Source organism: Seriola lalandi, unplaced genomic scaffold (assembly GCF_002814215.2).
Source record: "Seriola lalandi dorsalis isolate HSWRI2012SDOR001 ecotype SW California unplaced genomic scaffold, Sedor1 jcf7180002053686, whole genome shotgun sequence".
NCBI classification, from domain to species: Eukaryota; Metazoa; Chordata; class Actinopteri; order Carangiformes; family Carangidae; genus Seriola; species Seriola lalandi.
Window position 1 is genome coordinate 428,060 of NW_019524239.1, and position 16,124 is coordinate 444,183.

At 39.0% G+C, this 16,124-nt stretch overlaps 2 protein-coding genes and 1 long non-coding RNA gene across 3 annotated transcripts; 2 read left to right on the plus strand and 1 right to left on the minus strand.

The window, feature by feature from the left end:
- Window positions 1-204: 204 nt before the first annotated feature.
- LOC111651526 (rod cGMP-specific 3',5'-cyclic phosphodiesterase subunit beta-like) lies at window positions 205-12,639 on the plus strand. The gene is made up of 23 exons (XM_023401491.2): window positions 205-417; window positions 607-918; window positions 2,786-2,938; window positions 4,236-4,325; window positions 4,540-4,680; window positions 4,794-4,868; window positions 4,994-5,058; window positions 5,293-5,359; window positions 5,484-5,531; window positions 5,659-5,808; window positions 6,058-6,201; window positions 6,418-6,483; window positions 6,672-6,821; window positions 7,028-7,135; window positions 7,305-7,414; window positions 8,120-8,207; window positions 8,314-8,414; window positions 8,522-8,629; window positions 8,705-8,768; window positions 8,874-8,948; window positions 9,865-9,948; window positions 10,208-10,361; window positions 10,689-12,639. The coding sequence occupies exons 1-23, from the start codon at window positions 313-315 to the stop codon at window positions 10,745-10,747; spliced, it is 2,517 nt and encodes an 838-aa protein (XP_023257259.1). The 5' UTR covers window positions 205-312; the 3' UTR covers window positions 10,748-12,639.
- A 651-nt stretch (window positions 12,640-13,290) lies between these two features.
- On the minus strand, window positions 13,291-15,115 carry atp5mea (ATP synthase membrane subunit ea). The gene is made up of 4 exons (XM_087172734.1): window positions 15,044-15,115; window positions 14,309-14,363; window positions 13,522-13,620; window positions 13,291-13,381 (listed from the first exon to the last, which is right to left on the minus strand). The coding sequence occupies exons 1-4, from the start codon at window positions 15,077-15,079 to the stop codon at window positions 13,356-13,358; spliced, it is 216 nt and encodes a 71-aa protein (XP_087028860.1). The 5' UTR covers window positions 15,080-15,115; the 3' UTR covers window positions 13,291-13,355.
- A 51-nt stretch (window positions 15,116-15,166) lies between these two features.
- LOC111651523 (uncharacterized) lies at window positions 15,167-16,043 on the plus strand. Its single transcript, XR_002760519.2, has 3 exons — window positions 15,167-15,309; window positions 15,758-15,811; window positions 15,964-16,043. It is a non-coding gene; the product is annotated as an uncharacterized LOC111651523 (long non-coding RNA).
- Window positions 16,044-16,124: the final 81 nt, after the last annotated feature.

Consider the following 16,124-nt stretch of genomic DNA (forward strand, 5'->3'; position numbering starts at 1 on the left):
CTCCCTCTCTCAGTGCGCTCATCCCACCAACAGGGGGGATTATTTTATTTTTTTTAACCTGCATTTGAATGTGCCCACTTCTGTCTTCCCCCTTGCTGTGTAATAACTGGGTAAGATCCATTCTTTCTTTAGGGGATAAAGGAACCAGTAGCTGTGTGGATTGTTTTTTGCTTATTTAGTCTGTTATTTGTTTACTCAGAGAAAGTTGGAGGTAGCTCATTTAGAGCAGCATTGGACCGATCGGGAGCTCCATCACTGAGCTGAAGAGGGAGAAGACAGGAACATTCGAGAGAAGAGGGGGAAGAAGGAACCATGGGTGCGCAAAAGGAAGATGTGGAAAAGTTCCTCAAAGGGAATCCTGTGTTTGCTTCTCAGTACTTTTCCAAGAAGATCAGCCAGTTCCAGGAGCTCAGTCAGGTAAATGAAATTATTTCTCCTCTTGTGTCTGAGGGGAAAAAGGAGACAGCCGGATTAACCTAACATAAACCTATAGATATACAGTACAAACTTTGGGAAACTTCTCTATTGATTATGAAGGCCCTAATATTCTTTACTAAAACCAAAATCTTAAAGTGGGTGTTTTTTTTTTTTTATGTCTTTTTCAAGGTTGAGGAAAGCCTGATCATGTATGACCTGATCAAAGACATGCAGGAGAACATCAACGTGGAAAAAGTGGTCTTCAAGATCCTGAAGAGGATCACTGCTCTCATCCACGCTGACCGCTGCAGCTTGTTCATGTACCGGCAGCGGAACGGCATCGGAGAGCTTGCCACAAGGCTCTTCAATGTCAGCACGGACTCGGAGTTGGACGACTGTGTGGTGCCACCAGACTCTGAGATCGTCTATCCGCTGGACATGGGAATAGTCGGCCACGTGGCCCTGACCAAGAAGACTGTTAATGTGAAAGATGTCACAGAGGTAAGAGGGGGGGCCTAGGGGGGGAAATGCACCATTGAACACTAAATCAAAGCTTGGAGTGAGGCTGGAGCACAGATGTTATGCAACTCTAAAACTGAGTCACAGTGTTATTAATGACTCTACCACCAGGCGTCGCCACAGCCTTCAGTCTTCAAATCCCACACATGGTGGCTTTAACTGATAAATAAATGTTTATCTTTTTAAAAATTCAATCTTAATTTCATAGCTAGTATAGCTTTTAACGTAGCTCATAAGAGTAAGAGTGACATAAGAGTCGTGATTTTCATTTGAACTCACAAATGTGACTCAGCCCGTCCGTCTGTTACGGCGCTCCTGGAGATGTTAAAACTGCACTCTCGGCAGAATCTTATGTTATTAGGTCAGAATTCAGAGTCTTTTCTTTAATCTAAACTTAAGAGTAAATTCACTCCTTGAATTTATCTGCTAAAAATAAGCTGCAGCAAGTTTTGCTGGCCGATGTTCTCCTCCCCCAGAAATCATCCCAGTAAAATAAATGTGGGTCACGGTGATAAATAACATGTCACAGATTGACAAGCGTTGATAGTTCGCATTTGGAAAAGGCAGTAATGCAATAACAAAAGACAGACCCAGAGCAACAGTCAAAGGATATTTCATTGGAATGGAATGAAAATATTTTTGGCTTTTTAACTAAATGCATACAGTGATGAAACCTGTGCAGATGTGTGAACTCATCCTCTTAATAAAAACAACCTATTAGTTGTGAGCTGTTGTGATGTTATACAATTGATCAACCAATCAGTATCCTATGTTCTCATGCAGATATGATTTGTGGGATGGTTATCCACACTGCGAGGTGCAGAAGTACTGTCGTCTTTGTAAAGAGGTTTTGTGTAGTGCTGACACAACGAAAGCCAGAGTTTAAAACATAGTTTCTGGAGTTTTACACCAACTCGTCTGTTTATCCAGTAAAAAACAATTGATTCATGCATATTATTATATAAAACTGAACAGATGTTACACTTTGATTATAGCCAATGGCATGTCCTTACTAAATCTGTATGTATTCATGAATTATAATATACTTAGATTTTATAACTAGTGCTGGCTGGTTTTAGACCAGAGTAAAACAAGCGTTGATAACATGTATCTATACTTGACCAAGTAAGGGTGTAAATCTCTTTGTCAGACATAATCCATTTATTTCCAGATCCCATCAGCCTCTGCTCTAGCTGTGGATTAGACGCCTCTGGCATTTAGTCAGCAGTCAGCAGGAATCTAAAACAGATCAAAACTAGTTTACGTTACACTGCCCCAATACAGTGTGTCCATACTGCACCTTTACATCAAGATTTTAATGGGGCACACATTTACGTCAGGTTCAAAGATGCCCAAATAAATATGTGTTGTATATTTCAAATAAATACTCTAGTTTCACTATGAAATCATCTTGATAACTGAGCTTTCTTCCAAGGCAGATAATTATTTCTTGCCAAGTTCAGTATGGTGATTTCAGGTTTTTAAAAACACGTCATTGCAAGTGATTTGTCAGATTCTTGATTTTAGTGTATACTGCATATTTTAGGCCTATAGAGCTACCTCTTTACAACATGGCATTTAAAACAGACATTGACACTCATACCTGAGACATCACTTTTGTAAGTACTAAGTATACGTAAATATATTTCTGATCTTTACTAAACTATTAGAACTAAATTAAATTACTAAATAAATTACATTTTTTTTCAAGTGTGTTTATACACAGTAACAGTACTGAGAGCATTTGAAATGTAACATAAACAAAATTGTGTGTGTGTGTGTGTCACAAGTGTGTTTGCAAATATACTTCTACATGTACTAAATCATCATAATGTTTTCTCTCCTTTAGAACCAGCACTTCAGCTCATTTGTCGATGAACTCACAGAATACCAGACCAAGAACATTCTGGCTACGCCCATCCTCAACGGTAAAGACATGGTGGCAGTGATCATGGCTCTAAACAAGACCACAGGACCACATTTCACTGCTGAGGACGAAGACGTGAGTCCCAACCACACATGATACCATGCACGAAGCACACACACAGTCAGTAAGAGCACATAAAAACTCAAAGCAACATATAAAGAGGCCTCATAAAAAATCATAGTTTCTTCAACATAAACTGTCTGCTTTAGTCTTAAAGTAAAAGGTCAGGTTTTTAATTGTGGCTCTTTTTGGACATTGATATCCTATCAAATAGTGAAAGACAACTGAGATACTTTAAGGGTGTTACTGCAGCTGGGGGAATTCCCTTGGAGCCTACCGGTAGATTATTAAAGTGTTTACGACGTGGAGCATAGTGTGTTCATATACGTCAGGTCATTAATCCGTCACGTTTGGTGATGTCATCCCAACGAGGAGTAAACTAAGCTTTAAAATAGAAATAAGCCTGAGGTAAAGACTGGTCAGTAATAGACCTGGAGCCACAGTTGGTTAATGACATCACTACTGGACAGACAAAATCAAATAGAAACTGGAATCTGAATAACAGCAGCAGGAGTCAGACTATTTGGTGGTGCTTCAAGGGGAATATACAGTACCACTCAAAAGTTTACACACTTTCCCATGACTGGTACTGTAAATAAATACTGGTTGCTATTTATAATTTTTTTCTATATTGTCGCTGTATTTGCCAGAGTTGTTATCTTCCTGAATATCATCATTACCTTCACATTAACACATGAAATATTTTCAAACATGGCTGGAATAATGGACTTTTTTTGACATGTTTTTAAACAAGGAATAAATTTGCTGGTATTTTTTTTACATATTTAATGATGAAACAAGTCTAACATGAACAGATAATGGAAGAAACCAAAAGAAGACAAAAGACAAGGAATTAAAAAGTGGTTTAAGGAGGAAACTCCCTGGTTTGTTGGAGATAAGACTTGACTATAAATCATTACACTTTTCTTTCACTTCAGTTTTGTCATAAACGGAAATGATTGTGCTTTTGAAGTAACCTCTGAGTCATGCAGTTCCTTTGCACTCTCTGGTATCACCGATTCACCAATATTCACCGTACGGTCTGAATACGCATTCAACTCAACTCAGACTGATTTTACTCAACTCCTCAAAAAAAAAAATTGACTGATACAAACTTAGGTGGTGCTCATGCTGCAGTGTTTTTTTTTTTTTTTTTTTAATTCACACCTTATCACGTAATCTCTTTATCCACATCTGCAGTGTATCAGATTAAACTGCATCTGAGATCATCACACATCACTGTCTCATAACGTACATATCGTTTCTGTTATTTTCCTTACATCGCTTTCTTTTCTCTCCTTTGTCCATTTAGCTTTTTTTAAAGTATCTGAAAGTTGCCTCATTGAACTTGAAGATCTACCATCTGAGTTACCTGCACAGCTGTGAGACACGTAAAGGAATGGTAAAGGACATTAACATGTGCACAGATACACAAATACAGTAACATTTTATTTTAAACCAATGCATTTACTTTGTGGTGGCTGAATAAATAATAATGGACTCGTGCGTGAACTGAATGCTGCACATGACTAATGTACTGTGTGTGTGTTTGTGTGTGTGTGTGTGTGTGTGTGTGTGTGTGTGTGTGTGTGTGTGTGTGTGTGTGTGTCCTATAGCTGCTGCTATGGTCTGCCAACAAAGTATTTGAGGAGCTGACAGATATTGAGCGACAGTTTCACAAAGCCTTGTACACAGTCCGAGCCTACCTCAACTGTGACCGCTACTCTGTCGGCTTACTGGACATGACAAAGGAAAAGGTATTTTGTTTATACTTGTGTTTTTGCATATAACATCACACATTTTGTGTTCATGCATTTATTCTCAAGATATGACTTTTTTCTTTGCATTTTTTGTCTCTATCTCCCTCTAGGAATTCTTTGACATCTGGCCTGTGTTGATGGGAGAGCAGCCACCTTACTCTGGTCCTGTAACTCCTGATGGCAGGGTACTTTTTTTTTGTCTTTATCTAACATTGTTGTCAGCGCTCTGTTTGTAGAAGATATCTACGAATTTGACGTTGTCTTTGATCTTTTTTCTACTCTTATCTCTTTGTTTCATTTTTTTCTTCAGGAGGTAATTTTCTACAAAGTGATTGATTATATATTACATGGAAAAGAAGACATCAAAGTCATACCGTAAGTAATATATTTTCACTTTCAAGTTTGCCTCAGTCTGAATATTTATTCCAGGCAGGAAATATGACAAAAAAAAAACAATAATACAGCCTTAGTTATTTAAACTGCCGAACTAATTGAAGAAGTTTAAAAGATTAAGATTAAAAACAGTAATGTCAGTTGCCCAATAACAGCTTGGACACAATCTGTGGTCACATACCTGCTTACTTGTCTATTCCCCCGTCTGCCACACAGCAATCCACCTGCAGATCACTGGGCCTTGAGCAGCGGCCTGCCAACTTATGTTGCTGAGAGTGGTTTTGTGAGTTATATTTTTTACATACATTACAACAAGCTGTTGAATCAGTCAAAACAAAAACTGAAAGCATTTACACATTGTACCCATTTGATCAGTTTGTTCTTTTCCTTTTTTTTTTTTGTTTTAGATTTGTAACATTATGAACGCAGCTGCTGACGAGACGTTCCAGTTTCAGGTAAGAGAGTTAAGAAGGCCAAACACCAAACAACAACAGAAATGATTTTCCAAAAGAATAAAAGTCCAGGGATCTCAGTGGAGGTTCAAAAAGCGTCACATTTTCACTTATTGTTCCAATGTTGCAGACTGAGCCACTTGACAGCAGTGGTTGGACCATAAAAAATGTTCTGTCGCTGCCAATTGTCAACAAAAAAGAAGAGATAGTAGGAGTGGCCACTTTTTACAACAGAAAAGATGGAAAGCCTTTTGATGATCAGGATGAGCAGCTCATGGAGGTAACTAATGAATTAACTAATTAACTAATCAATCACTCTTACATTACATTTTGTCATTGAATGAAATTCTATTTTGTAATTTTATACACTGCAGCTCTACTCAATATAGCCTATTATACTCCCTGGGATGCAGTCCAAAAAATACTCATCTGTATTTGTCTGTGGAATCATCTGACTGACACAGTACCGGCTGTAGGATACACACTGAGCTGCTCCTGACTCTCTGTTGTTGATTTCCCTCTTTCTCAGGCTTTGACCCAGTTCCTGGGCTGGTCAGTTTTGAACACCGACACTTATGACAAAATGAACAAGCTCGAGAATCGGAAAGACATTGCTCAGGACATGGTGCTCTACCATGTCAAATGTCGGGATGATGAGATTCAGAATATCCTGGTCAGTACTTCATACCTTTTTATATTTTGGCTTTATCAAAAAGTCCAGTGTGCACGTAGCACATTCAAGCTTGTCTACTTAAAAAAGCTTAATGTTGCACGCTCTGTGTTCAGTTGGACTGTTTCACTTTGTGAGGCTTAACTACCTCTGTACTTGTGACTTAACTAATTTGTAAATTCAGGTATACAACCTCAATGGTTTTCTCGTCTCTCCCAGAACACCAGAGAGGTCCACGGCTGTGAACCCAGAGATTGTGAAGAGGATGAGCTCCTAGCTATGCTGGTAATACTGAGACTTGATTGTAATTTAATGTCTTTTAATGTGTCCCCCTATTAGTAGTATTTAATCCTTGCAAGAGGTGACAAATTTGAGTTAAATATGTTGGAATGTGACATTACACTTACCCGTCTGTCTGCTAGTGCAACGAATGTGCTGTGTCCCAATCTGCTTTCTGTTCATTCCCCCCTCAGAAAAAAGATCTACCTCCATTGATTAAGAAGTTTGAGATCTACGAGTTCCGCTTTTCAGATTTTAACTGCACAGAGATGGATCTGGTGAAGTGCGGGATCCAGATGTACTATGAGGTCGGGGTGGTCAAGAAGTTCCAGGTCCCTCAAGAGGTGATCTAGATGCACAAATAAACACACACAGACACAGACACAGACACACACACACACACACACACACACACACACACACACACACACACACACACACACACACACACACACACACACACACACACATACATACAAGCTTCATATCTTCAGATTGTGTGCAACAGGTTTGTTATGTCTTCATTGGTTGTCTTCTCCTGCCCTTTCAGGTGCTGGTTCGGTTCATGTACTCAGTCAGTAAAGGCTACCGACGAATCACCTACCACAACTGGCGCCATGGCTTCAACGTGGGACAGACAATGTTTACACTATTAACGGTACTATATTGTGCATCATTTTAGCCTCCATTTACTGTAGAAGCTATTTCAATTTCTGCATATACATAAAGGTCTAAAAAGTATTAACATTTTAGTCTCTTCTGTGTTACGGATTTTGTGTATTTTCTTTACTGGGCCACTTTGTGTGTGTGTGTTTGTGTGAGTTCAGACGGGGATGCTGAAGCGGTATTACACTGACTTGGAGGTAATGGCCATGATAACTGCGGGCTTCCTGCATGATATTGATCACAGAGGGACAAACAACTTGTACCAAGTCAAGTAAGTGCTGATGGGAGCTTTTTCACTTCTTAATAGAAACACAACCCAGCCTAAACTTTGCACAATGATGATGTACGGAGGGAACATCAGTCCCCATGTACAAGAATGGCACTACTGTGTCTCAGCACCATAGCAATGCTAAATAATCATTGCATGCTGAATGTATAAAGAGCTTCTTTTTCTCACATGGACACTCTCATTAAATTTTTAAAAATATTTCCTAGTTTGGATTTCAAACATTCAACAGTGCCATCATGTTCATTTTCATAGAGCATGATAATCAACTTACAGAGACTTGAAACTTACTTGAGATCTTTCAAAAGTGAACACCATGCCAGGTTTCTTTTGTTCTCTTCTTTTGTCAGTTACATCATTTTTCTGTGGTAATTGAAGTTTAAAGGACCTCAGAATTGTGCACATTAATGGTGCGTGTATGTGCCTATGTGTAGATCTGAAATACGGCCTTCTTACATAAATGTTAGTGAGTTTTTTAATGTGTGTTAATCCTTTCAGCTGCATGACAATCCAACTGATAAAGCGTCTTTGACAACAATAAAACTAGGTGTGAGGTTCACTGTAATGGGAGTCTCTGCAAATAGGATTTTATTCAGTTGTGACTAAAGCCAGGCCTGCAAAGACTGAGGCCTGATACTTGAAGCTGTTGGTGATTCTTGTTAATTTCATGTTTAATCCTGCTGATTTCAGATCTGGTAACCCTCTGGCCAAGCTACATGGTTCCTCCATCCTGGAACGACACCATCTAGAGTTTGGAAAGTTCCTCTTGGCTGATGAGGTGAGAAAGAGGAGGAGAACTAGAGAATAACTTAACCTGTGCAGTCCTGAATCCTCTTCCTCGTCGCTAACTATTACCGATGACTCTCCTTTCATCTCACCTGCAGTCACTGAATATCTACCAGAACCTTCACAGGCGACAGGTGGACCATGTCATTCATCTCATGGACATTGCCATCATCGCCACTGACCTGGCTCTTTATTTCAAGTCAGCACAATCTCTCATTTACTCATTCCACCTGCTTGTTCATTCTCTTCAAGTCTATACAGTAAAACTACACGACTGAAATACTTGCTCTCCATGTACCTTGTTAGGAAAAGAACCATGTTCCAGAAGATCGTGGACCTTTCACACACATACGAGGATGAAAAGAAGTGGGTCGACTTCATGTCTCTAGAAACAACCAGGAAGGAGATCGTCATGTGAGTAGAACGAACACACACAAAGTTCTTTGTTCCTTGACATTTCTCTGATTCTTGACATCTTTTCCACTCCAGGGCTATGATGATGACCGCATGTGACTTGTCTGCTATCACCAAGCCTTGGGAGGTGCAGAGCAAGGTAAGAAGCCCAAAAATCTCAAAAGTCAAAGTCTCACAAAGCTGTTTCTCTAAAGATGACTGTCCTGTGTGTGTGTGTGTGTGTGTGTTTGTGTACGTCTTTCAGGTTGCCTTGTCTGTAGCAGCAGAGTTTTGGGAGCAGGGTGACCTGGAGAGGACAGTACTGGAACAGCAACCCATTGTGAGTTGAATTGTATATGTGTGAGAGAATGTGCACATGTTAATACCAGTAAATAACTGTGTAGGCTGTCCGTGGTACAGGCTGCAACTAACAGTTATTTACGTTGTCGGCCAATCGTTTGATCGATGAAATGTCTGAAAATGGTGATGAATACCCCATCACATTTTCTCAGAGTCCTTGGTAGCAGCAGTCCAAAAGCCCAAAATATCTCATTTAAAATAATATAGTGCAGGAAAAAAATCAACAAATCCTCACATTGATGAAGCTGGAACCAGACATTGTAGCTTTAAAAAAATTATTAAAACAATTAATCAATTTATCAAAATGTTTGCCGATTGATATTTCTGTGATCAGAGACTGTTCATTGCAGCTCAGTGGTATCACTGTTTATGTTGCTTGTTCATATTTATGTGGCAAATTCGGGATTCAGGAAAATTCAAGCCTTTGCTTTTCGTTGACTGGTAACTTCAGACTATCCTCTGGACAATTGCCTTATCGACACATCCAGAAGCAAGGGGTACAGACAGACTGATAACTCTTTTGTTGGTCGGTAAAGACAGAACCCAATAAATTAATCTTGTTGTAGTGTGTCTAACCAGCCTACACCTACACATGTCGAGTGTCGATCCAGTCCCGAATCTAGTGACTCAATCATTTCAGGCAATGATTAACGCAAGGATGTTAACACAACAAAACACCACAATATTCAAGATGGTGCATCATTTCTTCTTCCTCCCTCACGTGCTCGAGTGCTGCCAGTGATGGTTGAAAGTTGTATTGCAACGGTAGTGATGTAGAAAGATACTGTACAAAGCCAGAAGCATTACGTCTTCAATCACTTGAGCAGCAGCAGTTGTCACTGATGTGCTGAACTGATATGTTGAGCGCTATAAACTGTTTCTGTCCCTCCCACCAGCCCATGATGGACAGGAACAAGGCAGCTGAGCTTCCAAAGCTACAGTGTGGTTTCATTGACTTTGTCTGCACGTTTGTCTACAAGGTAATGTTTCACATTGACTGTACTCTTTTCAGTTTACTTGAAAAAAAAAAAAGGGGGTCCGGGTCCATTTTAATATTTATTGTGCAACTTTGTACAATCTGATAAAATAAAAATAAGGGCCAGTTGATGATGGAGTTCCCACTAACAGTATTTTCATTGGAGCATGAACAAGTATGAACAAATCCCCTTACCTTAACTGTTATGTTTTCTTTGATGTATTTTTTTCTACATTATCTGTTTCTGACCCTTTTCTGTGCAGGAGTTCTCTCGCTTCCACCCACAAATCACTCCCATGCTGGACGGCATCCTCAATAACAGGAAGGAGTGGAATGCTAAAAAAGAAGAGTATGAAGCTAAACTCAAAGTTATTGAGGAAGAGAAGGCTGCCAAAGAGGCAGCTTCCGGCAGTAAAGGTGCAGTGATTCTTTGGAATAATCACACAACTGCAATGAATTGCTGGAAAGTTGTGAACGTGATGTTACTGTTCTGGCGTTTTGTATCATCTGGTGGCTGTTTCAAAGTGTGGCTCAATGTGGAGTCAGAGCCAAGAGCCAAGAGCCAAGATCCAAACGAAAATTAAAGCCAAAAAGTTTCAATTGTGCTTTTATATAACTGTGTGTTTATCCATTTTATATGTTGAAATTAGCCACAACACAAAATACTGACCATTTAACCATTAGCATTTTCCTCATTCACAAATATACTGACTTTTTTTGACCGATGTATTCTTTGTCTTCCAGCTGCTGCAAACAACCCCAGCGCCGGGGGTTCTGGCTCCAAGACCTGCTCTGTGTGCTAGAAGGTCATAAAGCTGTGAACTTGATGGAGGTGCACACGGACAGCTCACAACAGACTGACTTCAGAATTACCTTCAGAATCACAACCAGTCAGCCACTCAGTCTGACCGCCAGGGGGGAAAAAAATGAATTAGTAAGGAAGACGGATACACGAGTGAATACAAAGCCCCAATAGTATTTCCTCAGAGAAACTGGTTCCAAACAGAAAAAAAAAAACTGAACAAGGAGAGAATCCTTTTTTATCTTGAAGGGACACTAACCAGGTGAGCCAAAATATGAATTCAGAACAGGGCAGGACATCTGGGAAAAACACTAACTGAAGAACAACAGAAGCTGCCAGTCATGACTACTGCTTCTACTTCAGGGTACATTTAAACAAAGTTGCCTGTCTTAAAATTATTTGTTTTTAAATTTGAATCAGGAGATCAGTGTTTTTTTGAATCTCAGGTTTTCACTCGTCCTCACACAGTACCTGTTTCCTGACATTTCGAGGATTATGGATTATGTATTATGTATTATGTTAAGAGTGAACGTTCTATACAAGTAATTCTTTACTGCAAAGTCCATGTCACTGTAGACTGTATATCATGTTTGGAGCGCTGTTTTCAAACATACTGTATATTGTACATTAATGTAATATTAATTTTAGGGTTTCAGAATGTAAATTCAGCTAATGGGTTGATTGAACTATTACTGAATTACTGTACATATATTCCAATATTCCAAAATGATACTTTCATGTTCACTCCTTCCAGTCACTTGACATTTACAAATGAGAGTCTGTTTACCTTGACTGCGGAGAGCCAAAGGTAGATGCCGAGCTCAGGGCTGCTCCAGGAAAAGCTGCATATTTGTGAAGAGTATGGTTAGTACATAGGAATATTAAGGCAATGGCATAGACATTTAACTTTACTGTCTGCAAACAAGCCTGTAGTTGCTTACTCATGATGCCTTCTTACTGTACATACATCTGAGAGAGTAGCTGAGATTGTTATTGTATTTTATGAATATAAAGTTACAGATGTCTTAAATTAAATAGAGCACATTGAAAGCCAGTTACAGCTCTGGAAATTAGTTGGTTCCAGATAAGATTTATTTTATTATGAACTGAATAATTGTATTTCAATTCATTTGAAGCATAAAACAATAGCAGGAGCAATTATCTTTCTCCAGCTGCTACAAGTTATCACCCGATGGGAAATTCATCGCCTGAATTCATCGACCTTTCCTAAATAGGAGCAGGATTGAGCCGCAACGCACCTCCCGAGGACTAACTCCAGCTCTGAGGCCAGTGTCTAAATAATATTCATATGTATTTTCATGTCAGAGGAAACAAAACACAAATCAAAGTCAGACCTGAACTTAGGTCTGTTGTGAGGCATTGGTGCTAGCCACTCTCCCATCATGTATCTGTGGTAACCATCCCTGCGGGCGGGCAACGAAGGCTCCAGGGGAACAGAGCTGGTTGAGACAGAGCGAGGGAGCAACTTAACTTCTTGTAAAAACTTGTATATATTCCATCCCTCCCTGTAAATATAAAAAAAATATTTTTCTAGTTGAAATATAGATGCTTATTTTTTAATTAGGACATTAGTGTTACATGTAGGCACTGGTAACCGAGCCATCAGGTAATTTTGTTTTCCCCCTTATATATTGAATTATGGTTTTATCGTGCTTGCCTCTTTTTACTGATGTACAAGTATTCCACAAGTAAGCACGGCTGTATCGGTCATGACCAACTTGTTTTAGGCAATACATGTACCTAAATATGCTGCAGACATACCCAGAACATTTTTAAATAGACTTTATTTACCTTATGGTCAGTATTTTAAGGCTTGCCTCTTCATGTGCTCCATGTGTACAATGATGACCCAAATAAAGCAAATGTATTTTTATCAGGCATCCCAGTGAATTAATTGTCTTTTATAGTGAAACTGAAATTAAAATGACTGTTCTTTCATACTTGTAGTTTGGTAATTCACTATTCGCTGAGAGATTTAACTCTTATAAAACATATCACCAGCTTAATTTATTAAAAACAAAAGACAAGTTTTGTCTGAGTCATATGTAGCTATATAAAATGTGACAAAACCCCCATCGGCAGTCCCTCAGCCATCACAGTCATAATGCAATAGCATGTACTATATAATGCTATAATGCAGTGCGGCGTTCATAATGAGGGTTACAATATTACACAACACAAAAGAGTATTGAGGGAACACTTCTGTCCACACTGCACTTTCTTCTACTGGTCCCTGACCCCAATCCTGGGATTGCTGCTAAACTAGGCCAGGATTACAACCATGCTCTTGCCCCAGGCTCATCTCCTACTGAAGGACAGGTGCACACAACACACACATACCTGCTCTAGTCACAAAATGTGTGTGCTGCAGTGTGTTCTCTTTTTGCACTGCAAGCAACTAATAACTAAATCTGAATAATAAGGAATGAGATGATATTAATTGCTCTGATGTTGTTTTTCATCTTACTATAAAGTAACCCCACAAACACACACACAAACCACAAGTAACACTAGGACACTGAATTATTACATGAAAAATAATTTCTGTTTTTATTGGCTTTGAAACATAACAAAGGTCCAGAGATAGCTCATTTGAGGATGGTGTCAGCGTTTGCTGCAGAGAGAAGAGAGAACAAGAGGGGAAATGTGTAAATAAGGCATTTTTCATCATCATTATCATAACCAACAATAAGGGCTGTCTTTGTGTGACAGATGGGTGGAGACAGGAACAAAGAGATTGTGTGTCATTGATACCTTCAGACAGTTGTTTGTAGATGCGCTCCTGCTCCTCTCTGGCCTTTTTCTCTGCCTCTTCAACCCTCCTCTCCTCCTCAGCAATGGGCTTTAGGTAGTCTGAACAAGAATAACGCCACAGTTAGTCATTATTTCAAATCAAACACCGAATATTTTTTCATTTTAGCTTGACGTAGGGTGCAAAATATACATCAACATCATGCAATTAAACAGACTTTTTTTTCCAGGGGGTCCAATGTATGGCCTGAGAACCCCTGGGTTTATGTTGGATGTTTAATGTTCATGATGAACTTGCTTTGTGAAGTAGCTTCAGTATATGATTTTAATTCTAGTCTTTTCAGTATCAAACACTCATCGCCTGAAGGTGGCTCCCTACCTGCCACATCGCTTGAAGGAACAGAAGACAGAAAAAGATATCACAGTTGCGTGTGTTGCAATACAACACTGCAACTTTATAATAGACACATTTTGACTTGGCACAGTAGGAAAAGCAAACGTGTTGCTATTAACATTAATGAGTAACAGTGAGCCAACATGAACAATACCAGGACCCTGAAACCAAAGCAGCTAAATGGAATTTAACCATCATTACTTATATAATTTACACCTGTATTTTTTCCAATATTAGATGGCAAAATGTCATGTTAATGTTATGTGTTAAAGTATCTACGGTTAAGAATATGTCTCAAACGTGCAACTATTCAACAGTCCTATTCAGAGAACCTTTCTCCCTTTGTTAAACTGCCCTTGAAGTTTGAACATTTTCAGAAACACTCTGACAACTTACCAAACCTCTGTTTGCCATAGAGGACGCCGAGCAGGAGAGCAGACCACCTGGCCGTCTGAAATAAAAGTGATTCACATGTGTTAACTAGTAAAATAAAACGATGACTGACCGGCTTCTTCTGTGAGCTGGTACATGTCAGTAAGATTAGCTGTCAATAGTTATGTCTGACAGTTTTTAAGATCTCCGCTGCAATACTTCGCTGTTGTGTCAGGTCACATTGAAGCACCACAAACAACAGCTCATAACATTTCTAATCTTTATACAGTTCTGACTTTAACAGTGGTTAGGGTGTGCGTTTAACAAACTAACTTCAGATAACTACACTAACCACGCTCAGTGCTAACAGTTAGCCGTGACTGGGGCGAAGTTCAGCTTTACCCTGACCTTTCTGCTTAAGTGGTTTAACGCTTGTTAACTATATCCTGACTGAAATGACACGCATGGCTTATAGTAGCACGACGACTACTAATAATAATCATGAATTTCGCATGACGCAGATGTGGACGATCAGGTTTTCAAGGTGTTTTTACGGAGTGCGGTTCACCTGTCAAGCCTCTCAATGTCACTGCTAGCAAACACTAGCTAGCATGCTAGTACGACTACTGACTCTAACGGTAGTTAGCCAATAGCTGCTGATCTTGAGATGACAGCTCCAGTTTTAGTTTGCGTTCTTTCCTCTAATTTTGCAAATTCATATTCATAAAAATATTAAGGTCAAATGTTAGTCGTTATTACCTTGATGAGCGGCGACACTGCGACTGGAGGAACCATTGTGAAGCGAGGAAGTGACTTCCGGGGCAGAGCGGAAATGATTTTTTTTTTCTTGAAAAAACTAACAAACAGGCAGTGAAGCTAAATTGTACTTTTAGGGAAACTTAATTTTCCAAAATTCCAAATTGTTTTCTGTGTTTTTTTTCTTCTTTCCTTTCGCCTTCGTATTTTACTACAAACAGAGGACCAAGGAATCAGAAAAAACTGAGTGAATTAACCAACTTTACGAGGTATTGATGCTTACATAGCTAGCAAGTAAATCTAGAATTAACAAAATGAATAAATAAATAGCTAGTTTGTTATAGTTCAGTACATTGTGGTGAAAACACGGTTTCATTATTAATAGTTTACAATTAACCATATACTTATGTACTACTTACATAACTTTACTATGTTTTATATTTATTTCAGCTAATTTAGTATACCCCCTGGGCCTTTTTATACAACAATTACAATTTAATATCAAGTATATATTACTCTTATAAATAACTATAACTACAAAATACCTAAAAGAGAGTCAATAGGCCAGAAATAATTCGTTTTATTTTACTACTTTACAAAATATGTGTTCATAGTTGGCAGTAGAATGCATCAGTGTCTATATTGACACCCCTGAGTTAATTCATCATGTGATGCTAATGTCACCAATTTAGTCTATATTTTCTGCTGTCAATCTAGGGAATGTGACTTGATATGGATCCCACCTTATCTCTGGTGTTTTGGTGGAAACAAGTAAGTGTGATATTAGTACAGTTGGTATGATATGCCAAATATATGTTCGGTGTTTTCTTTGGGCTTATCTCTTTAGTGTTTTTTAAAGATGACAGCAAACTTTAGACCACTTACTGAAACCCAAATCTCACTGTGGTTTGCTTTTCTTGTAGGTCTTAATGGCTGCCGCTAGATGTCACTGATGCCCTTGTTCCACAAAAACTGCAGCGGGAAGGCCATCATGAGGAGAGGTAAGTTGCTGATTACTTGATTTGGAAAAAGCCGGTTAAATGGTTCTCATTTAGTCATGCACTCATCAAACACCTGCACACAT